The sequence below is a fragment of the Anopheles gambiae genome, chromosome 2, assembly GCF_943734735.2.
Source record: "Anopheles gambiae chromosome 2, idAnoGambNW_F1_1, whole genome shotgun sequence".
NCBI classification, from domain to species: Eukaryota; Metazoa; Arthropoda; class Insecta; order Diptera; family Culicidae; genus Anopheles; species Anopheles gambiae.
In genome coordinates this window covers 49,795,235-49,818,195 of record NC_064601.1, presented here as the reverse complement: position 1 = coordinate 49,818,195, position 22,961 = coordinate 49,795,235, and the positions used below count along the sequence as shown (strand labels likewise).

Genomic DNA, 22,961 nt, shown 5'->3' with positions numbered 1-22,961 from the left:
ATTTTGGAAGTAGTATTTGAAAGTACCCCAAAATTGATCCCCATTGTTAAAAACTGTGCATATAATTTTGTAAACTTTTCAACAAGTCCAGTCAATCAATTGAAAGTTGTAGTTTGAAGCAAAACAGTTTTGAGATTACTTTTTGATTGATTCGGTGGCTCTTTTCTTACAAGATTTGAACTCCGTACTGGCAATGCTTTCAATTATCTTGTCCAAAGCTTCTTACCCACCAAACGTTGGAAAACTGCAGGAAAGCTTTCGGCGCACTAGAAAGCTTCAACTCTCCAACGCAACTCTCCATCAGCAGGAAAAGCTAGTTCCACACGATCGATGTTTCACTGCCAGCCGGGTTTTCCACAGATTGCTGCACCTGCTTCACAACCATAGTCATGCGAAAGCTCTAAACAGAGAGCAGCAACACATTCCAATGCGCCATTTCTCCAACCAGCGCACGCTTTGTCTCTCACCTTCTCTCACACTCTCTCTCGTTCCACATTGCTTGTAACAACTTTCGCGCGCGGAGCCTCTTCCATGTGGAGGCTTTCTTCCGCGTGCAGACTCTCGCAGCATCACGAATCCAACGACCGCGCGGAAGCCCGATCAGTTGGCAAAGGTGGCTCTGCTGGCTGTGCGAGCGGTGCATTCGCGGTTAGACGATCGGACCGATCGGACGCGCCGACAACTTCCTTTCCAAAGCCAGTGCCAGGTGGGGTGGCGTGATTTACCTGCGCCCGAGTTTCCATCTTCCGTTCGTTCGGAGTAGCAACGCGTAGCCCTCCGCAGTAGGGGCCACTTTGTTTGTGCTCGGCACCATTTCCACCGTCCGATTGAGCAATCCAGAAGTGGTGCGCAGATTACGCGATCGCTTTACAGCCTCACTTAGGCAGCATATTCCAGTGCCTTGTTTTACTGTTTCTTTTGTGCATAAAGTGTGTGTTTTTAGCTTCCCTTGGCAAGTGAAAAACGAGCAGTGTTGGTACCAAAGATAACATAGTTGTCGAGGGGCGCCGGTTTGCAATTGAGTCCGGCGTGCTCCCTCGAGTGGCGGGAGGATCAGCTTGATCTGCGTGCTCGAACGCGATGATGAGATAAGTGCAAAAATTAGTGTTGTTTGTGCAAAAGGGTAGCCATGTGTGCGTGAGCATGGTATTACCGAAGGTGCAACAACTCGCAAGCTATTGCCAAAACCGGGAAGTGAACCGCGAGTGAAATGGAGAAATTACCGATCGAAAGCCTGCCTTAACCGCAACCGTTGACAAGTGCAATATTAGTGTCCCACCTTAGTAGGTGCAGTAGGGAAAAAGTGTATGTATGTGAGTGTTTAGAGGCTGTTTTAGTTACAGCTTGTTCACTTGAACAGCAAACAATACAAATAAGGGAACGAAGGGAATTGTGATACGAAAAATATTCCAAAAAACCACCGCATGAGTTGAGTCTAACGTTAGAAAGCTGCCAAAAACCCGAACACAACCCGCCACAACATGAAGTTCATCAACAGGATTACCGCCTTTCTGCTTCTGCTCCTAGCGGGCGTAACCAAACCAAATCAAGGTTAGTATCGGGGTATCGGGGACACAACGCTTGCCAGCGCCAGTTCGCACGCAAAGGTAGACGCGAACTTGCCCGCAAAAAGACAAACCTGTTCTTGAGATCCAGAGACAGAGAGAGAGAGAGAAGGAACAAGATCCCGCAGGACCAGCCATCGTCGTGACTGGTCGCGTAGCAGTCGTAAGTGTGTCACATTTTTCCTTTCATCCAAAGCCCACCATCGACAGCACGCGCACGGAGCCGGCCTAGGCCTAGCCTAGGAGCCACCCTTGCTTGCGGGTTGTGCGTTTCCTGTTTCCCTTCGGGCCGGAATCAAGACGCAAGTCTGTTGCCCCATTCCGGTACTGTTATGTTTTCTCTTAAATTGTTTTTATCTTTCGTTTTCCTTTCCGGCCCGGCCTGCGGGGCGGGCTGGACTCTCTGCCAGTCTGACACGGCGACCCATTTTGGACTGTGCCGATTCGTAATGATACTTGCAGCGTACCGGCTGCCTGGACGCTAGAGTCCTGCCCGGTGACGGTTGCTGCTAGCGTTGCAAAAGAACGCGCAATAAATTGCGCGTAATTAATTGCGCGTGCACGAACGCGCATCACGGAAATACGGTCGACGCAGAACGAACGACGACATCTCGTAGTGTTTTCATTTGTATTCCCTCTTTCAACGCCCTCTAATATACTTCAGCGTACTCTGGTACTCTGCACTGGTCCCCTTTTGCTTTGGTGCAAATGATCCTCCAAACGGTGACATTTAACATCGAGCGCGTAATTTCGTATCCCAAAGGCTCCACCTTTTTCTTGTCCCATTTACTTGCGTACCGGCACAAAAAACAGAAACAAAACAGCGTACCCTCCAAAACCCGATTTTGTTTCTCCTCCCGAGCACCCCACCCGCTTCAATGAAGACATTCTACGCCACGTGGTGCACATCCTCCCCGTGAGAGGGGTCGCGCGCAATGGCGCTAAAAGTTTGCCTTCCGAAACACGAAATGTAATCAAAATAAAATGCGGAACGTGTTGTCCTTTCCGCTTTTTTATTATTAGTGGTGGATTGCCCTCTATACCGATGGTGAGGTTCACTGGAGAAGGTCAATAGTGGGTGTCTCCAGCAGTAAGTGCCGCATGCCGCGTGGATTAGTTTTCGGAAGTGGAATAGCATTTCGTTTCCCTTTTTTCCCCAGCTGTCGAGAGGGTAGGATGAAAACCAGTAGATGCTATAGCTATTATCATCGTTGGTGGAAAACAGCTCCGTGTGTGGCGTTGGAAAAGTGGAGGAAAAGAAGAGATAAAGTTCAACGAACCATCTCCCAAACCATCTCCCGACTGCGTGTGTGCACCGTTTCGAACCGGCATGCCACTGTTCTGTGTTGCGCTCATTCATTCTTGAGCTACAATCGTCTTCTTCATCATCATCATCAGCATCATCAGCTTCATTACTCAAACTTTGCACTAAAGCGCTCCTTTCGCGATCCAGTATCACTGTTTGTTTGCACGAGTCTTATCCTGTGCGCGTTCAATTACTGAAATGGGATCATATGGTATGGGCAATGGATCGATTGATTCGACTACGCGGTCATATTAAAGGTGCCGATTACACGTGCAAACGGTTGGTGCTAGCCGGCCGCACTTGAAGCAGTTCTACTTTTAATCGACCGGCTGGCAGCAGAATCCAACGATAAAGTAATTACTTTCGCTCGCAAGGTGTGGCTGGTTGTGTGTGTGTGTGTGTTGTGTGATGGCTGGTCTACACTTTCCATCTGCCATCTTTGGCTGCCTGGCCAGTATGGTAACGGAATCTTTCTACGAGCTGCTGGGACGATTTGATAACTCCAGAAGTCTTATGTTTTGTACCTGCCTTCAATGTTAGAAGATCAGCAAGGTGGGCGGTACGGGCATGAACGATGTTGGGTACGAAGTGAATTACAATGTTCATCTTCGAATTCAATTACATCTAATCAAGAAGTTTACTTTTGATCAGACCGGTATGTAATACTCGCGAGATTTGTTTTTCGTCCATTGCGGAACAATACTTTTAGCTATTTTTAGTCGTTTCTGCACTGTTTTCCAAAAGAGGTTTGATTGATAACGAGATTATTATTTTTAATGTTTTATTTCAATATATTGAGAGGTATAATTTAAATTGTGTAATTGTTATCTTCTTGTTTAGTGTAAATCATTTTTGAGCAATCCAGAGAAATAGATTTTATCCACTTTTCTCAATACATACTACATACAGATACTATATTAATTTAAGCTAAGACATTAATATTTAAATGTTCTTTCATATGCAATATCAATAATTTAGTAAAAAAGTGGGTCATGGATTAAAGTTTATTGCATAGTTTTATGAGGTCATGGCTCCTGTTTTTGTTTCAATTCGCAACATACACAAGGGAAATCCTTTCGCCAAACAGAATGCCGAAGGAGGAAGCAGTTTAAAACCTTCATACGACGTCAGCTGACGCACTCAGGCGGCCATAACTTGCTGCCCCATCTCCACATACATGTGCGTGTGTGCCATATGTGCTTGTTCGCAAGCTCATAAAACGATCAACACGTTTTTCGCCGCTACACCAGAACGATGTGCTGCTATTAAGAATACACAACAACCATTTGCTGCTGCACCATGATGGACATCAGCATGCCATCAGTTTCTGCGCTCCTCTGCCAGGTTCTCGGTGCCAGTCCATAAACACAAAGCTAGCACAAAAATCGCACAAGTACGCATGTTTGCGGCGAGTCCATGTTCTACACCTCCCAAGCGCAAGCGATGAAACGAATGATGAAAAATTGGTAAAAATAAGTACCCGCCAAGCATCCGGACGGTGCGGTGCGATCCTGATAAACTTCGTTGGGTGGGGGCGATACGCCAGAGAAAGTTAAGATTGCGATGATTGATTCCAGCATTCCAGCAGAAGCAAGTCTGGCGGGTGTCGGCTGGGGCCCATTCCTGTGCGATCGGGCAGGAACAGGGCAAAACAGTGGATATTGGCAGTTATGCTGTGAGGGATGGAAATGCGAGCGAATGCAATCAAATGAAGGCGCGAATGGAGGCGCAGACAGGTGTTCATAATTACAGATATGAACTGTATTGTGTTCCTACTCCCAGCCATTCCCATTCGGCTCCATTATGTTGCCTCTTCGCGGGCTTTCCATTCTCACAAGATGCTCGCTATGGGGTTTCTCCTTTGTCTTTTACGCCCGCTGAACTTTGCGTTGGTTCTATCTTTCCTGCTCGAGGGAGTTAACGAACAACGGTGCCAACCTTTTCCCTTCGTTCGCAAGTGCAACTTTCGACCCTGAAACGACCCTGCAACTTCCCCGTTTGGGAATTTGTGGCAAAATAGAGCAAAATTTCTCCACACCACATACGGCTCGCATGACATATGCTGACGCTTTGTACACACTTCGCAAGAAAAGCTCAGGGAAATTTGTCGTAATACACACACACACACATATTCACACACATGTGCACAGAGACACGGACTGGGTTAATGAAAACCTCATCTTTTACCCCTTTTCTCTTGACATCCAGCGCCAAACGATTGTGCCCCGCTCCCATTATCTCCTACGCTCACGCCCATTAGGGATCCGCCGATCTTCGTCTTTTTCGCACAAAAGTTGGCGAGACGGGCAACCTTATCTACAAACCACAAAGATTGTTACTAACGAGGTGCTACAAAAGGAGGGGAGGGGGAAAATCGTTCCACCCACTCCACCCATCTAACAACAAAAAAAACCTTTGGCATTAGGCGACATTAAGATACTTTCCATTTTCTGTGTGTACGTTTCTCCCTTCTCCACACTCTCGCTTTTGTTGCTATTGTCCAAAAATTTGATCTCACAGCTAACGAAATTTGCAAAGTGCACCACCACCACCAACAGCGGCACGGTTTTGTGTGAGTGTGTGTGTGTGTGTGCGTATGGCTTGGACGTAGTAAACAAAGCGACCACGAAAACGCTGAGACAAACCAAACTGTCCCAAAAGGTACGCTGCTAATTAGCGAAAGAAAGTAAGATCACTTTCGGTGGGTTAATGATCGCGTGCGGGTGAGAGACAGGTTGATAGTTGGCCTAAAGAAATGGTGGGTGGAGTTGGGCGGACAACGATGATAAAGTGTGATGAGAAATTGTCTGCGCGGGGCGGTGGTGGGTGGGAGTGTGTGGCTGGATGTTGTTTATTTCAAACGGAGCTAGACAATAAAGTCATTTTAAGAGGAGTTTCATTAATAAGCAAGTTGTAAACAACAACGAGTCGCACCGTTTTATTCGATCGGTGTTTGCTGGAGGGAAACGTTTTACTTTGAAAGTAATTGAACAAATAATTCAGCAAATCTTGTTTATTTTACGTCTAATAATTTATCAAAAGTACATTTTGTAGTTAATTTATCCTAAGAAGCTTAAAAAGTTTTTATCTATTTACTTAAATTTCATATTAAAAATTATGGATTAAAGTAGCCGCAAAGTCACTCATTTCACAAAAGTTATGAGTGTAGATTCTCAACCCTTTTACTTTGAAGTTAAAACAAAATTGCTAAATTATTCTATTTGAATGTTTTTGTGGCAGTTTGCCATTTAAAAAGAAAGTAAAGTGAATTTGCAGCATAGCCTATCAAGTCGCTTCTGTTGTCCTCCCGGCACATAATTTCTCCCCTTTATGTACTCTCCTTTTTCACTTGACATGGCTCTAATTATGCTCGGTCCCAGCTGGTGTTTCAACTTCTCAACCTCTCAAACCTTCCTAAGCCGACAGTGGACAGAAGACAAGAAGACAAATTCAAACACAAGTCAGCAAAAAAAATGTATGCAGGCAAATTTTGGACCCGTTACGCTGGGGGCACGCTCTAAGGTACGTTACTCTGCGGCCCAGTACTACTGGCTACCCAAGGCAAGATAGGTTCGCGTGTGAGTAATTTACGCGCGTGAACCGTTTCCAGAAGTCACCCGGCTCTTGGACCACTTTGTCGGTGTCTTTTCAAGTGATTTCCCACTCCGTGTTGACAAATGCAAGCACAAAAGGTCGCTGAGGCCGGTTCGTCCATAGGCGAAAGGAAAAGCCCGACACCGAACACAGCCAGGTAGCCCATTCGGTAATTTCTTCTCGAGCTGAGGTTGTGTTAAAAATTCATTACTTTTACGTTGTACGCAATCAACCAACAAGGGCTGCGTAGTTGTTTGGGGAAAAAGAGAGAGAAGAAAAACACTTCCACGTTCGAGCAGTGGACGGGGTAGAAAAACGCTTACTAGTGCCCGGCCGAAGAACTAGGTTAAATTTATGTACATTTTTTATTTTATTTTTATTTTATTTTATTTTGATTTTATTATTTGCTCGGCCACGTTGGGTTACAGCAATAGTGCTTACTGACTATAGTATAACAATTATTCACGAAGGAGTTGGAAGGAGTTTATGGTACGGAAAAGGAGCGAAGACGGGATCGGTAGACAGGATAGGATATGTTGAAATCGAACAGATCATAAGTACTATTAAAAGACGACATAGCTCTTACAAAAGGCTCATTGCGAGCAAAACGTGTACGACATATAGGTAACTGGAGACGAAAACGATAACGTAAGGTGCGACAAGGTGCATACAAATGTAAGCGCGACAGAAGTGAAGGGGTATCAATCGTATTGAGCAATATGCCAGCGACGAAAGAAGCCTGAGCGACCGAGAAGCGGTGCTCCAACTTGGCAAGGCCTAATAAAGTGCATCTATCCTCATACGAAGGAAGAGGAATAGAGTGATGACCCAGCGACCTACGAAATACGATCCTTGTAAAACGTCTCTGGATCCTCTCAATCCTTTGGAGCAGAGATAGTTGGACAGGAGACCAGATGACACAGGCATATTCCAGTACGGAACGGACCCAACAACAATAAAGGGACTTAAGACAAAAGGGATCACGAATTTCCGTGGACATGCGACAAATATAACCAAGACTTTTGTTGGCCTTGTTGATGACATAGTCCGTGTGCTCCTTGAAAGAAAGACTCGGGTCAAAGAAGACGCCAAGATCCTTAGACAAGGACGCACGGGGAATAGGGGCATCACAGACACTATAAGCATGAGTTATACTTGTAGAAGATCGGAAGAAAGACAAGACGGAACATTTTTGAGGACACAGGACTAAACCGTTAGAAGCACACCATGTAGAGAATTTACAGAGCCAGGATTGAAGGACTAGACAATCAGCTGTAGAAGATACAGGAAGAAAAATTTTAACGTCATCCGCATATAGCAAGAAGCCGTTAGGAGGAAGGATCGAAGTACAGTCATTGAGGAAGAGAATGAACAGTAAGGGACTAAGGACACTACCTTGAGGGACTCCCGAAGAACTAAGAAAGCATTCAGAGAAAGAGCCACAGATTTTAACTGCATATGAACGATTCTCAAGATAGGAGTTGAACCACGGCAATATAGAGCCACCGAAACCTAGTTTTCGAAGCTTAGCAACAAGTAATGATAGAGGTATACTGTCAAATGCCGCTTTGAAATCGGTATAGATAGTGTCTACTTGCTTACCACTAGACAGATAGTGATATAGAGAAGACAAAAAACACATTAGGTTGGTGGACACTGAGCGATTGGGCATAAAGCCGTGTTGTTCCGTAGAAATATAATTTTTTACACAAGGCATTACAGATAAATGGACAATTGACTCGAGGATTTTAGAACACGCACAAATAATAGAAATGCCTCTGTAGTTTGATGCTAGTGTGCGGTCACCTTTCTTATAAATGGGAACAAGCCAAGCTAGTTTCCATTGACTAGGAAAAATCCCTACACTAAGCGAGCGAGAAAAAAGACGAGTGAGAATAGGAGTGAGGGTATTGCCACATTTTTTCAAAACACAGGCAGGGATGCCATCGGGGCCTGGTGAAAACGAAGTTTTAAGTTTGGATAAAGCGGATTTTACTAGGCTTTCACTTACAACGACTGAATTACATGATATCACATCAGAGGGCGTGTAAGACAAGCCTACGTCCAAAGGAACATTAAAAGTACTAGGATCGACAAATACACTAGAGAAATGTTTGGCAAATAGGTTACATATATCAGGATTGGACGTAGCAGAGGACAGATCAAGAAACAGGGTGGATGGAAGGCTAGCAGAGCCTCGCCGAGAGTTCGCAAAACGAAAGAATGACCCAGGATCAATAGTGAAGCGCATTTGAAGACGCCGAACGTAGCGACGATACAGATGGCGATTAAGAAGACGATAAGCCTTAGCCGCATATTTATATACACAAAGATTGTGTAAAGTATTATTTAAACGGTAGGCGCGTTGAGCGCGGTTTTTGTCCGATTTTAATAGACGTAAAGCTCTGTTCGACCACTTAGGATTAGGAGCGGGTTTAAGGAGAGGACAGCAGGAAGGGAAGGCGGAAGTGATTACATTAGTAAACGCTGCTACAGCTTGATTAATGTCACAGTCAGCATTAATAAAGGACCAATCGGTATCGGCTAATATACGATGAAGCTTTTGGTAGTCCAATTTTCTAAAATTGAACATACGAGCCGTAGGTATTCGTTGGGAGGGTGCAGGGCGAGAGTGCGTAAGGAGCACGCTTGTCTCAAGAGCAGGATGATGATTGTCTAGCGCGACGAGTGGAACAGGTGAAGCTATGACGGGGGAGCAGCATTCCAAGAAGCCAGCATTGGCAAATAGAAGATCTAATTGTCTTCCGCGTATATTTTTTATGCCGGATAATTGCAGCAAACCGTTTACCGACATTCCATCAAGCAGAGAAACATTTTCACGAGATACACCAGTAGGAATGAACTGATTAACGCACGATGCCGACGGTTGCCAGGAGAGTGATGGTGAATTAAAATCACCAAGTAACACCATAAGATCATTTGGTTTAAGTTTGCCAGCAACGAAACTAACACTCTCATGTAAATCGTCAAGGACTACTTCGGAAGAACGCAAATCGGGTGGGATGTAAACGGCGCCGATATAGATTGCAAGGTTTTGAAGCTTAACAATTGTCCAAACAGACTCCAGCGAGTCGAACGGCAGTGATAAAGTTGACGTGTTCAGCACGGAAGAGCAGGCAATGAGTACACCACCGCCACGGCAACGGTTACTGTTGAGAGAATTTCGGTCGCAGCGATAGATGACATACGCATCCTCCGAGATAAGAGAGGACGGAATTGAGCCATCGAGCCATGTTTCAGTTAACACCAACACATCCATATCAAGCTCAGATAGAGAGAGGCGTAACTCGTCTAGTTTTGTGCGCAATCCTCTTACGTTTTGATAGTAGATGTTTAGTCGATCGATCGAAGGAATGAGAGAGCGAGATGCGCCGGGAGTGCTCTCGCTGCAAGTTATTAACGGCGGAAGAGAGTCGGACGGATTGTGTGTATTAGATGCAGGGTTAGCTTCCATCAATTCGGGTAAAGTCGGTAGTTCATGAAAATCTTCAGCCGGATCAGCCGGTTTACGCTTGCTGAAAGTACTGCGTATAAGGCAAGCTCATAGGACCATGATCGGGCGAAATAGTGAAATCAGCGTTTCGCAGTTGTGTCGTGTGGTTGATAGAAGGTGGCGATGAATGATGATCCGATTCACGGGTAACAGGCGCAGAAGGTGCATGGGATGCTGCAGTAGTGGGTCGCCAAACATTGACGGAGCGGGGATTAAGGTTGATGAACTCCTTAAAAGTGATCCCGCGAGGCCAGGTTGAAGCAGCCAAAGCAATAGCCCGGTGCGAATCCGGTACACCAATTTTAAAAGATACGTAGGAGAGCGTAGAAAGATCCCGGTCGCGTCGTACAAGGCTGTATACCAAGATGTCGTCTGTCCCTATGTTGGAACAGGCCATTTCACGGATCGCTTCAATCGGAGTATCAGGAGCAATACGGGAGATAAAGACCCAAGTACGGGGTGGGCGTTCAGGAACGGTCGTAATATTGTTGTAGGACAACCCTGTACCCGATGACAGCATAGCGCGTGTAACGGTATTGGTAGGCGACGAGTCGGGAGAGCGATCCATCAATCGGCGTTTAGAAGGATTCTCACCAACAGCTTGATGGGTGAGCTTAGAGGCCGCAACTGGATTCGTGGTCGTTGAGTGCGTAGCAGGAATCGCGGAATGGTGAGCACTCGATGTAGTAGTATGCGTGGCAAGATGAGAGTTGAGCTTGTTCATTAGTGAGTTGAAGGAAGTGAGAAACTCACGGTGCATGAGATCAAGCCCCTTGATGCCATGCTTAACTTCATCAAGCGTTGTGAGTAGTGGAGCCTGTGAGTAGTTGCGTTCCATTGAGTGAGAAGCAGTAAGTGAGTCGATGAAATCTTTCACGGAACGAATTGATGATGCTGATTCCTGTTTCATCAAAGCTATCTCGTTTCTAAAACAATCCAGTGAAGAGGAAAGTTCGAGTCGCAAGCCAGCTGATGTCGCCTGCACAGAACGTGAGGTATCGCGGAAATCGGACTGCAACGATTCCAACAGGTAGGCAGCATCACGAGAAAGGCCGTGCGAAAAGCGTAAAGTGTCAACGGCCCGCAAACGCTGAGCACAATCCGCGCAAGCCCAGAATAGATTTTGTGACTTCTTAAAATCACGCAGGAGCGGGGTTGAAAGTCCAATGCACTTATCGTGGTAATAGTGTTCACACAGACCGAAGCACGGAATTGGATCGTTGCTAATAGCACCTTCACATTTCTTACAGATCACGGACGCCATCGCAAAATAGCGCAAAGTTCAACTGCACAATGAGTGGTCAAAACAACCGCAGGCGGATCGCAATGTTTATTTGTTGAACCGTACAATTCACAGGTGCCGCACAAATTTGTGATACGTGAACGCGCGAGTGCAAATTAACCGAACTAAAACAGTTCAAGCACTTAACCAAGAAACCGAAAAATCGCGGTAAAAATCAACTTGGAAATAGCAGAGTGAGAAAGCACAACCAGCCGCTATGAGTGACAAGTGACAAGTTATGTACATAACGAAATTTGTAATAAACTCTCCAAATTCACAGCACTGACTGAACGGAATTCGGGAGGGGTGGAAGATAGTAATAAAAAGAAACAGAATTACTTTCCGTCTAATGAAGAGTGGAGATAAACGGAACGGCGAGTATGAAACTGAAACCGAAACGCAAACCATACGCAAGAATCCATAAATACCCGTACCGTCAATAGAGACCTTTAAGTGAACCGTTGCCTCGATACGGCTGTAGTGTTTGACTTGCGTTCACACCCTCCGCCTATGGCTGCAGTCTATGGCGGCATGCTGGGCCCATTCAATCGTGCAAACCATGTTGTAGTGAGTGTGATGAGCCGTTGCCACGAGTTTCGCAAGTTTCTTCCGGCTGCTTGCCATTAGTTCGGCGAATTTCCGCCGAAACGGTAAGCATCATCAGAACGATTATCCATGATGTACGGCCGTGATGAATGAATGATTCCTTCCAGCGCACCAGCCGCGCACTCACGAGAAACATTCTTCATAAAGCAAGCACTCCTTGGGGTGATGGAGTAGGAAAAAAATATTCATGCACGTAACATATTCTTGTTCTGTGTGTTTGGTAACGATTTCTTTCCATCATCGGAACGAATTAGCCGGATAGGTTACGGAGGCTGGAAGGGATCTCGGATACGCAACTTAGTTGGCGTTGGCAACTCATCAGCCACCCGTCTTTTGCCCGTAACGCTGCTACTACGCGCAACAGGCCTCGTTTGGTGTAAATCCGACCCAAGTTCCGAGTTTCTGCCCACTTTCAGGCCCACCTCGACCTCATCCGCATCGCCCCATACCGGGACTCTGACCGGTTTTGCTTCTCCATCAGCCCGCCGTCAAGGGTTTACACACGAGTGAACGAGACGCATGCGATGAGCCCTTGCCCTCCCAACGCCCAGGACCGTTAGCGTGGGCCTGGAACTATTTTTTCCCTTTCTTGTTTTTGTATCGTTTCTCTATTCCTTGCCCATTCATTTCCTCATTCCCTGGTGACCTATATATTGGGACGTGCAAATGAAACTCATCGCTCACTGATCGTCGGCGGCCCTTCAATTCGAATTCGCCCCTATGAAATGTACCGGTGAAGGTGTTGCGCTTCCTTTTACCTGGCCTAGGTTCTCGTTATCACTCTTCTAACGTTGCTCTGGGCGGAATGGTTTTTTTTCTCTACGTACCGTCATCATCAAGGATGCAAAGTTACGCTCATTTACGTTACGTATTGCCCTGCTCTCGTCCTTGACGGTCGTTCGTCCTGCTTCCAGAGCAGATGCGATGGAAAAAACAACCATAGTAATTAAAGTGCGAAAAACGTCGGAAAGCAAAGTGCAATGAAAAAAAGGGGATATAATTTCTCACCGGAATGACGCTGAAGATTGACGCTGTGAATGTTCACTTGCCAAAGGGCATCTGGCGCACAAAATAAATCCTTTTTTCAACATCGCTTCCGCCCGTTAATGGCATTGTAATTATTCTAGTACGGTTGTGTATGAACGTAGAACATTTACGCAAAATGCTTTGGAAATGAAAAAGAACTCAAGATATTGTAACGAACACGGTCGACTTTATCTTAAATTCATCAAATGAAAAACAAAACCTACAAAATGGTACAAAAGTCTGTCAGATCATTTTTATCATCATGAGTGTAAAATAATGTTTCTTTTAGATTCCATACTTTGTCTTGTTTAAACTTCATCATTCGAAAGAAAACACTACCGAGGAGTGAAAGATTTTCCTTTCTTTTGCAACGATCAAAACGAAACTAAGGCAGAATAATGAAGGTTTTGCTAAACATTTTATGTTATATCCATCTCTATTTCATGCCTTTTACTCGCACACTAAAAGAGATACATTTGCCATACAAAGAAACGATTTCGCCTAAAAATTGACACCCTCCGTCATTCGGCATCATTGTCATCTGGTGGGTGCAAATTGAGCGGCAAGATAAAACCCAACAGCAGCTGCAGCAGACGGAAATTTCGAAGAGATGCATCATCTCGGTACCAAACGAAGAAAGCAAACGGCACAATCAACCTTGCACCGTGCGGCACGGCAACAAGAGCATACCTCCGTCCAGAGCGGCAAACCTCCTCTCGTAGCGACGCTCTTATCACCACACTGATTGCCATGGAAAGTGTTATGTTCGCTGTGTTCCGTGTGTTCCATGTCTGCCAGTAGCGCTCGAAACGCATGCAAAGATTCATCCCGAGCTTAATACAGTGCGGGAAAGGAAATGGAGAGGGTGAAGAGTGTGGAAATACAAGGATCACAGAAAAAGTACATCTCAAACGTAGAACGGCAAGGGAAAGGAGCGATCCATAAAGACCCGAGACCATCATCCCGAGGATGGTACAGCTTTTATGCTGCCGTCAAGTGCGAAAACAGAACGAGAAAAAAGCCCGAGCGATACACGACACGAAGGTGACATCTCTTTGTGGTCCACTTTAGTGTTTCCTCGGTCGGATGAATGTGGTTTAGATTCGCAGTGGCAACAGTGTGTCGGTGCAGGCGGCTGCAACGAGCTGCGAGAACCTTGCATTATAAATTCCGTAACACGATTACGGCGAGATCCGTGCACTGTATCGTACCTTCTGCAACAAAGAACTGTTCCAAGAGATTACTCCCTTTATGTGTGTGCAAGAATGCTGTTGCTGCTGCTGCACCGGTTTTATCGTGCGTCTTTTCTAACGCTTGTGATGGGACTCTTACAGCATTCAACGCTCATCATGCTGCTGACGCCGAGTGCTTCAAGAACTCGGGACATACCGAACGAACTTTTGACGGATGATGTGTTTATTCTACTCGAAAGCATCGGACAAACGGTGGATGGGGAGGAGTGAGAGTAGCATTCATGAGTACCCCTGCACCGCCTTGCATCAATCGTAGTCCAGCATGATCCGACAGTGTGGTAGTCGCTGCCGGAGTCCCTCAATGTCGTCGTAATGGACGGGATGGAAACCCGACTGCTTGTGGAACAGGGAGCATCCATCGAAGCACAGCAACCGCAGCTTGGCCAGCTTCTCCAGTAAACCGTCCAGCTGCAGCGTCTCCAAATGACAGGACACAAAGATAAGCTTCTGCAAACGATTAGCCGGGCTGAGCTGCTTCAGAACATCTCCGGGTAGTGCCACGCCTGCGAGCTCCAATGCCAGCAGGTTCGGGAATCGATCCAACCACCCAAAGATCATCTCGGCCTGAATGGAGCGTGCGGTAAAGTGTAAACACAGCCGGCTCACTTGCGTTATGTTCTGCGTAATAAAGTCCATCGTGCGCGGTGCATCCGTGCCGGTAGAGTGGATGAAGAAGCGCTTCAGGTTGTCCACCCGAAAGTAGTGGCACGATTCGTCTGTCACCTTGATCAGTGACAGGTTCTCGAGGCCCGGCAGATTGATTGGCGGTTCCGGCGGTTTCACGTACGGGTAGTAGTCACTGATCAGCAGCAGCTTCAGGTGCTTGAGCGAGGACAGCGGTACGAGCGCTTTCGGGTTGTTGATGTTCATCTCGGCAATAACCAGATCCACCAGCTCGACCGCATACTCGCAGATTGCGGCCAGCATCGACTCCTTCAAGCCCATCCCGAGCGGTATGTACTTGGCCCGGGTGTCGATGACCTGTAGCTTGCGGCCCCTCAACAACCGTTCGGAAACGCACGACTCTATTCTAAAGTCAGCCATGTTAAAGTACAGCGACTCGGAGCGAGACGCCAACAGACGTACCATCAGCTTCACTATTCGCAACCGTGCGTCCGTCAGCGGGCTGCCAAGGTTGGCCCGCAGCACTACGCTGTAGTACTCGCGGTCACTAGCCTCGAGCAGCTGGGCCATCTGCTTCAGCACGGGGAGGGAGTAGTCGAGATTTAGCTGCAGCTGAAACCGGTGAATGTACACCTCGGAGAAGATGATGGCATTCCAGCGCTGGCACACGGACGAGGCCGTTTTGACATCCCGCAGGGGCAGATAGTCAAATATTTCGCAAACCAACTAAGAGAGAGAAGGCGGAAAAAATGCAGTGAGAGCCACACAACAACAAAGAACTGTCATTACACCATCGTCAGACTGGGGCCTTACCTCGAAAGGAAGATCATCGAAATGGAGATCACTTTCGTACATAGCGCACATCGTGTTGATTGAACTGTCACACACACACACACACACACACACACACACACACACACACACACACACACACACACACACACACACACACACACACACTCGCTTGTGGAGTTTTCCACTTCTTATTTTCGGAAAAACCTAACCTTTTCGTTAGCGTACAAACTATCACAACTACGCGATCGTTGTAAATGCGTCGCCAATGTCAAGTTCAACTGACAAGCGGGCGAGGGCAAGCTCACGTAATTCTCACCTCACAGTGTAAAGTCGCCTAGGCGCATGTCAGCAAACCCGTTCTCTGGCTGCATTTGTTTGCAAATAATCAAGCAGGGTTTGGATTCTTGGCAGAGAGCAGGCGGGCAGTGGGCAGAAGAGTCGTGGTGTTTATTTTTACTTTCTTCCTACACTCTGTGCCGAAACCATGGCTACCGATGATGTGACGGCGTGTTTCGGGCCGAGTGTGTAAACAATTTGGGGGGACACTGTGGGATGGTTTGCTCGTACGCTCAACGACCGAACATTAACCCATCCACATACCGAACCTTCTGAGTAACTCTTGGTAGCCGCAGTTAGATGGGTAAGCATTACGCTTGATGCCTTTGAGCTAATATTTCCAGGCTGCATCATTTTTGTAAATCATACAGAAGCATCCAGGGCTTATCTTATCTGCGGGATTCTCTCATCCCAGAATGCCCCCCGGAAAAACACTTCGTAGCTCAAGCAAAGTCATAAAAACTCTCATATAGGTAGAAGGAATACGTTTCAAAGCGGTAACAAAAGTTCACTTCGAGGTGACGTAGGGAGACACTGAGTGTCTGAGGCTAACGGAACGATTTACATTGATTTCCTCTGACAATTGAGCAGAACGGCAGACTAATGGCGTCCAACAATTTACAAGGGCTAGCAGTTGCCCCTTCCGGCTTCATTTCCGTCTCGAAGGCGCTTAAGGGATGTACGAGCAGAACAGATCGTTCGGAGCCGGCTTGAAGAAGAAATCACAATTCAGACAACCATGCGATTTTGCGTGATGGACGACTGTTAGTTTGATAGACTATGTTAGTTAAATGATAAAGTTGAATGATAAAGTTTTTCCTTCATTTTCAGCAAACGTTTGTCTAATGGAGCGGTGGAACGAATTTTATCCCGATGGGAATTCTGGACTATAAGTGAAATTTGGTGGAAATAAATGACCTTTCCGGTACCCTTACTTGTGAAAACGTTTAATACTATTCAAACATTCATCTATCGTTTTACTTCCCCAACACTATGAAAGTGTAAATAATCGGTAAATGATGCATTGAAGATTGCTCCTTTTTGCAATTGGTGGTTTTAGAAGTAAAAAATATAATATCTGCTGCTCATATCAGCCACGCTGATGTAATGTTCGATTATCATCGATCGGAATGTGTGCGATATAAAAGTTGATAGATCGACAGACGATAGGATAGGTTTTCTTTCCAACGCCTCAAAACATCCACCAGCCAGTGTGATTGGTATCGATTTTAACCATGCCGTGAATTTCGCGGATTTCCCGCATATTAACAGCTATGTTTGCATCTGCTTTCCATCACCAATCCGGCTCTCGGAATCGGATAATCGATATGTTTCTACGAAAACGAAAGCTCCCAAATACCGGATCCTCTGATGCAATCAAACGGCACGTGCATCGGACTATCGCCGTGTGCAAAGCCGTGGGGTGATACCTTACTATCCTCGACACATGGTCGCCACATTAATCGTCATTTACCCCATTTTTCCTCTGTTGATAGATCCGGTAATCGATTTCAAATAGCGCCGATTGTGTGACTGTGCCAAAGAAAAAAATTGAAAAATAAAACGTACGTTGTATATTGTGCAACACTTTTCGACTATTGACTTAACCCACTGGTTGAATGTGCAGCCAAAGATGCGATGTTGGTGCATATTATTGGAAAATGGATAAATATTTACCTCCTTTCGCGGCGCGGCGAGTGAAAGGTGCACATTAAAGGGCAAAGCCGGTCGAATGTTTAATGCGATTTTCTGCCAAAAGCCGCCAAACACAGGCCGAACGGGGGATGTAGTTATGGAAAATGTGAAGAAAAACAAACAAACCCCTAAAAAGAGCGATCCCGAAATCTCCAACGAGTCTTTGTAGACATAAGAAAATGGACGAAAACAAAACGAAACTAATCGAAACCAAAGCAAAACCTATCACGTCACACTAAAAAAAATGAGTGCCGCAGTAGACCTCCACGCCGACGCCCCTTCTGGATGTGGCTAGGGACGACCCCCTGGCGGAAGGAACGGCAAACAAACACGAAATTATGATTTCACACTTGGCCAAGTACGTGCCGCGGTAGTTTGTTTTTCCACCCACCGAACCGTAGGACACCGGTCTTCCCCCCGCCAACCGTCCCAGCGGGTGCGGTGGATAGCGGGGGCTGAGCTTTGGGAGGCCCATCGATCGAATAAATATAACATTTTTTGTTGTTGTCTTTCCCATTATATTTGGCCGATTGTTATTGTTATGCCATCGCAACGGTTGCACGATCAGTTGGTGCGATCAGGATCGAACCGAAGGAAAAGCAAACGTAGCGCACCCAAGATCGAACGAAACTGAAACGTTCGACCAATCGACCGTTTTGGCTGGAGTGTTGGAGGCATGGGGCTTATGTGGTTGTTAGTGCAGGATGGATTATTGTTTAACGTGAGTTTTGGGATGATCGTGACGATTATTTGAACGTTCGATCCATTTACGTCATCCGTGTGTGGGCCAGTCATGTGTTGAAAAATTAAGTAATGGTTGCTTCCCTTTCGCGGTTTCGATTCGACGCAGTGAGCATCGCATTTAGTTTTGCCGAGAGGAAAGGCAAGAAAAGGAAAGAAAAGATGATTATTGTAGGTGAAGTTTTATATAGTGTTGCTTCCGTTATGCAGTCGCATTCCTTAGTGCGCGGCGTGAGTGCAATGATTAAGGTAGAGAAAACTCCACACCGACGGGGATGGATAATAAAGATTTTTTTACAAGTAATTGTTAAAAGTGTTCATTAACTTTGAGATGCTCATATAAATATAATTTTAAGCAAATTACTTACAATTGTGTGAAAAGTTTGGTGCACTTTTTTATATTTAAAACATTATATGCTTCAATTAATGATTCCTTAATGTTTTAAATTTAAAAATAGATTCATTTCTACAAATTGAGTTTTTCCTTTACCAAAACTCACCTTTTTATTATTTTCCCCAGCCTTACTATCATTTATATTTAGTGTATGTGTGTGTAACTATTATTTATAACACTTACTCGTCTTGTGATAAAATTATTAAACATAATATTTGTTTAACACATTCGTGCATACAATAAATTAATAATTTATCTATAAACTCATTTATAAATTCATTTATAAACCTGAAATTCCAGACAAATGTTATATGTATCGCTTCTAAGGATAGGTTGTTCTAGTGATTATTATGATAGTATTGGGACCGTGCATTGTTTTGATTTTAAAGCCCTGCCTAATAACCAAATCCATATACATTCACCCGTTTTTATTATAATATACCGCTACAACAACACGCGTCTGCCGCGCAACACCCGAACTAAGTGGAGCTCATCACGCAACGCTTTTACGTTGAAACCAAAAACGTCCGCTTAACACCATTCTTAATGCTTAAGCCTGCAACATAAGCGAACTGCCCCGTTCAGATCGCGCGTTCAAAAGAACCAAGTTAATCAGCAAACACTTCCACCGCTCGACCACTTCACCCAATTAAACAGATTAAAAATAGGAGGGAAATGCTCTCACACATTCGTGTGGATAAAAATGAAATGCTCAGCTAACAATTCCAGATCAATCGGAAGGAAGGGAAAAGAAGAAAGCAATGCTTTTCAGACAATGTTGATCAAGTCCGATCGATATCGAAGGCGCAACGAAAACGAACGGTATCGCGGTACCGAATGGCAGTCCGATGGAGTTAGATGAGGTAATTCCTCTGCTTCATTTTCAGGGCGCCATGATGCGAGCTAGAAGTGATTATTAACTGAGGGTGATCTCCCGTTTCATGCTGCAGTTCGATTCATTCAGATTCATGGTGATAGATTTTCAATCGTTCGTCACGAATCATTGTGTATCCTGAACGGATTATGTCCCATACATCTCGCGTCAAAAGAATCACCATCTAACGGAACTCATCCTACACTCCCATCTGTACGGAGCTCTCGTTATGCGATGGCAACCCTCTCGGCAAGCAAAACAATGCCATTGCCACGTCATCCTCGCTACGGCCGATTAAGCTCATCGCTTGTTTAATCGCTCGATTAATGTTTACTTGTCAGCGAAGCGTGAAGTGCGGCCCATCCATGTCCTGGTCCCCAATGAATTGAAAGGTCAACATTCCAAGGCCCTCGCGCGGTGGTGAAACCTCTCTGTCATCTTTCTTCTTTTTTGTTTCCCTTGCTATTCATATTCATTCACAACCCTTTGTCGCACATAAAAAAAACATTAAACATGTCACCGAAACATGTCCAGATATTGTCATACACTGCGGCCGCTGACAAGCGAGCACTTAACAATTTTCAACCTGAACACTCCAATTCTCTCTGTGCTGTGCGGCGAAAAAAGAAGCAAGGAAACGGTGGAGAAAAGCGTATTTGTTATTCCCCCGGGCGTCGTTGGACTCGCTGTTTGCATTCTCTCATTCAGCTCATTCCGGACGGGAGGATGGGGGCAGCAGCATTTTCAAAGCCGAAGCCGAGTGTTTTATACTACAAATTGTGAACTGAAAAAAAAGAACTAGAGCAAACACCACCACCTCCAAAGAACCCGTGTTCCCGGGTGACCCGGCGAGCCACTTAAGCGCTAATGTTTGCCCATCAAAACAAACCGAGCTGGCCACCTTTAATTCGTGGCCACTTCAGCAGCCGAATCGTAAATCATGTCCGGCTGGGACACGAGACAAAGTGCGCTTGTGTTGCAGCATCCAAGTGAGGGAGGGAACATCGTTGAGGAAGGTTTGAGGTAGCGTTTTAATAACCTTCTCGATTTGATTCCGAACCATCCCCAACCAGTTTGCCGCTTCTATCTAGTCCTCCGGGGAACGTCCTTTAATTGAACATGCTTGTGACGTTTCATGAGAAGTCAATTCGTGCTTGAGCGACAGTTTCGGGACAAGATGTGTATAATAACCCCAATTTTGGTTCGGTCACTGCTTGTGGTCGGATTGCCAATTTGAAACCACTAGCCAGAATTGTTGTTTGTCCATTTATCTTCTATATTGATTTAAATGGGTTTGCACTTGATCGATCATCGATAACGAATGATGAGATAATAAATGTTACAATAAATGATTGGATATGGAGGGAAAGAGAAACGAGAAGAAGCAGTAGCAATTAATTCATCTCTCGAAGGTCTGTGGATAATTTAATCTTGATTGCGATGAACTCACTTAGTGGCAAAATGGTACTGGAGGGATAATTTTAGCCACCATCACTGATATTTGTCCATTTAAACAATCATTATGCAATGTTGCGAAGTTAGTTAAGAACGCTATAATCAATCATCGTTAGTGTAAAAAATGTAGTTAAAACTCCTTTTATAACGATTGGCATTATGCATTATGCATTATACATGCTTTTCAAGGATTCTACACGATTTAACCTTGCTTTGTAAATCTATTTACTATTTTATTACATTTAAGGCCATTGATGTGCAAGTTCTGCAACAACTCCAAACTGTACAAATCAAAAATAGCAAAAATCAAACACGAACTTTTCACACTAGCTGCCTTAAACTACATTTAATAGCATTATGGTTCCTTTTCAAGCGATTGTAATCACTGTTGGAGTTGTTAAAAAATAACCAACCCATCCTCCCCAAGGCCATCCTTGCATTGGGACAAATTTTCTAAGATCACTTACTTTCTTTCTATACGATCTTTTTTCTATGTGTTTATCCAAGGTAAAAAAGCGACACCGACTTACCCGAAATGGTTCACAATCCCATTCTCCCTTCGCATACTTCATTAGCACCCTGCATGATTAAAATTAACAACGAGTGTAGTGTAAATCACACAATTGACACCGTAACAGCTGGAAAAAAGGGAAGCTAAGGGAACAGCGGACACATCACCGGGCGATGTGAAATGAGAAGCCTAATCAACAATATTTTGACACACACACAAACTGGTTCACAGCCCCACGCCGTCTTAGTGTTAACCCACGCACGCAACTTCAATTACGCGCATGGAGCACCGCAGCAGCGGTGTTTTCGTTTCTTTCCCTCCACACCGAAAACAAACAATGACCTTCTCCCAAATCACCCCCTCCTATACCACGCTGTAAAGGGAAAACTCCCTCTTGTCACTTTTTGAGCCCTCGGGAAACTTGAAAAGTGTCCCTTTTTGGCCAGGCCTGTTCGTAGCGTTCCGTGGCGTAGAGCGCGCGCAACCGCCAAGATGGGTTGCGTTTTTGAGTTATTTGTCTACGCAAAGTTTAGTCAGCTGTGCGCTGGGTGCATGTGGGTAAGTTTTTGGTGTATTGTTTTTTCCCGCCCCGTCGGTTTTCCACGACTGCATGCTGTTCTTCATTTCACTTTTTTTTCTTTCATGACGCTCTTCGCTGCCCATTTACGGGTTGGGCAAATATTGTTCTTTCGCTCCTCTCGATGGGTTTCTCTCGAAGGGTTTCTTAACCATCGCCATTGGTAATGAAGACTGCTGGTGGTGGTGGTGGTGGAGTGTGTGTGTTTTTTGTGTCGATCAACTGGAGAAGAGTCTGCAGGGGATCGTTTTGTTCAAGCTGCGACTCTGTTACCCTAATCCGCCGTTTAGTTTAGCAAAGAACTCGTCGGACGGCACAGGGGGTAGGTTTATTAATAGAGCGTGGTAACCACTGAGGGTAATGCTTCCGTCTTCGTCTTGATCTTCTCAAATTTGGCCACCCTCTACCTAAAACCGTTTCTTTCGGCTTTGAGCACATTCCAGCGCGTGTGTGTATGCGCTATGTTATTTAACATCCTTCCTTCTGCACTCGCGGTTGGAGGTTTATCGGCATTTAATCTTAATATGAAACGTACGCACAATCGCTTCAAGCGGTCGAGAAACATTGGAGGAAAGTGGAAAGAAAAGTGTTTTTCTTTCTCTGATACGGCTACCGTGCAATCTTTCAATCGCCAAGAGTTGCCTTGTCTGCGCTTGAAGCAATGTTTTGCCTTTTTAAAAAGGCACTCCGTAACAGTCGACAAATTTGCATATTTGCTCAAAAGGAAAGACCAACCTTTACGCGTAGGTGCAGAACCATTGTGCACGCATTGTTCGGGAGATGAAGAGGGATTTATATAACCGAAAGCTTTGT

At 45.3% G+C, this 22,961-nt stretch overlaps 2 protein-coding genes across 6 annotated transcripts in view; one reads left to right on the top strand and one right to left on the bottom strand.

Moving 5' to 3' along the window:
* The first annotated feature begins 492 nt into the window (after positions 1 to 492).
* LOC1273990 (cadherin-89D) overlaps positions 493 to 22,961 on the top strand; it is a 43,257-nt gene continuing 20,788 nt past the window's right edge. For 3 of the 5 annotated variants that reach the window (XR_009764709.1, XR_009764708.1, XM_061643396.1), the window contains exon 1: positions 493 to 1,551. Coding sequence is in view for 3 of the 5 variants with exons in the window: in XM_061643396.1 (XP_061499380.1) it covers positions 1,482 to 1,551 (70 nt within the window). In the remaining 2 variants the exon portion in view is untranslated. The remainder of the gene's footprint in view (positions 1,552 to 22,961) is intronic. The other 2 variants (XM_061643394.1, XM_061643395.1) reach the window with 2 other exon arrangements.
* On the bottom strand, positions 13,311 to 16,231 carry LOC1273991 (uncharacterized). Its single transcript, XM_313054.4, has 2 exons — positions 15,584 to 16,231; positions 13,311 to 15,496 (listed from the first exon to the last, which is right to left on the bottom strand). Exons 1-2 carry the CDS (start codon positions 15,632 to 15,634, stop codon positions 14,393 to 14,395), a joined length of 1,155 nt encoding a protein of 384 aa, XP_313054.3. The 5' UTR covers positions 15,635 to 16,231; the 3' UTR covers positions 13,311 to 14,392.

What these genes read in the sequence shown, in the direction of transcription:
- LOC1273991 (XM_313054.4), bottom strand. Translation starts at nt 15,634, where the DNA reads ATGTGCGCTATGTACGAAAGTGATCTCCATTTCGATGATCTTCCTTTC. An exon ending in TCGATGATCTTCCTTTCGAG is followed by an intron (nt 15,497 to 15,583) that starts GTAAGGCCCCAG and finishes TCTCTCTCTTAG; the next exon opens with TTGGTTTGCGAAATATTTGA.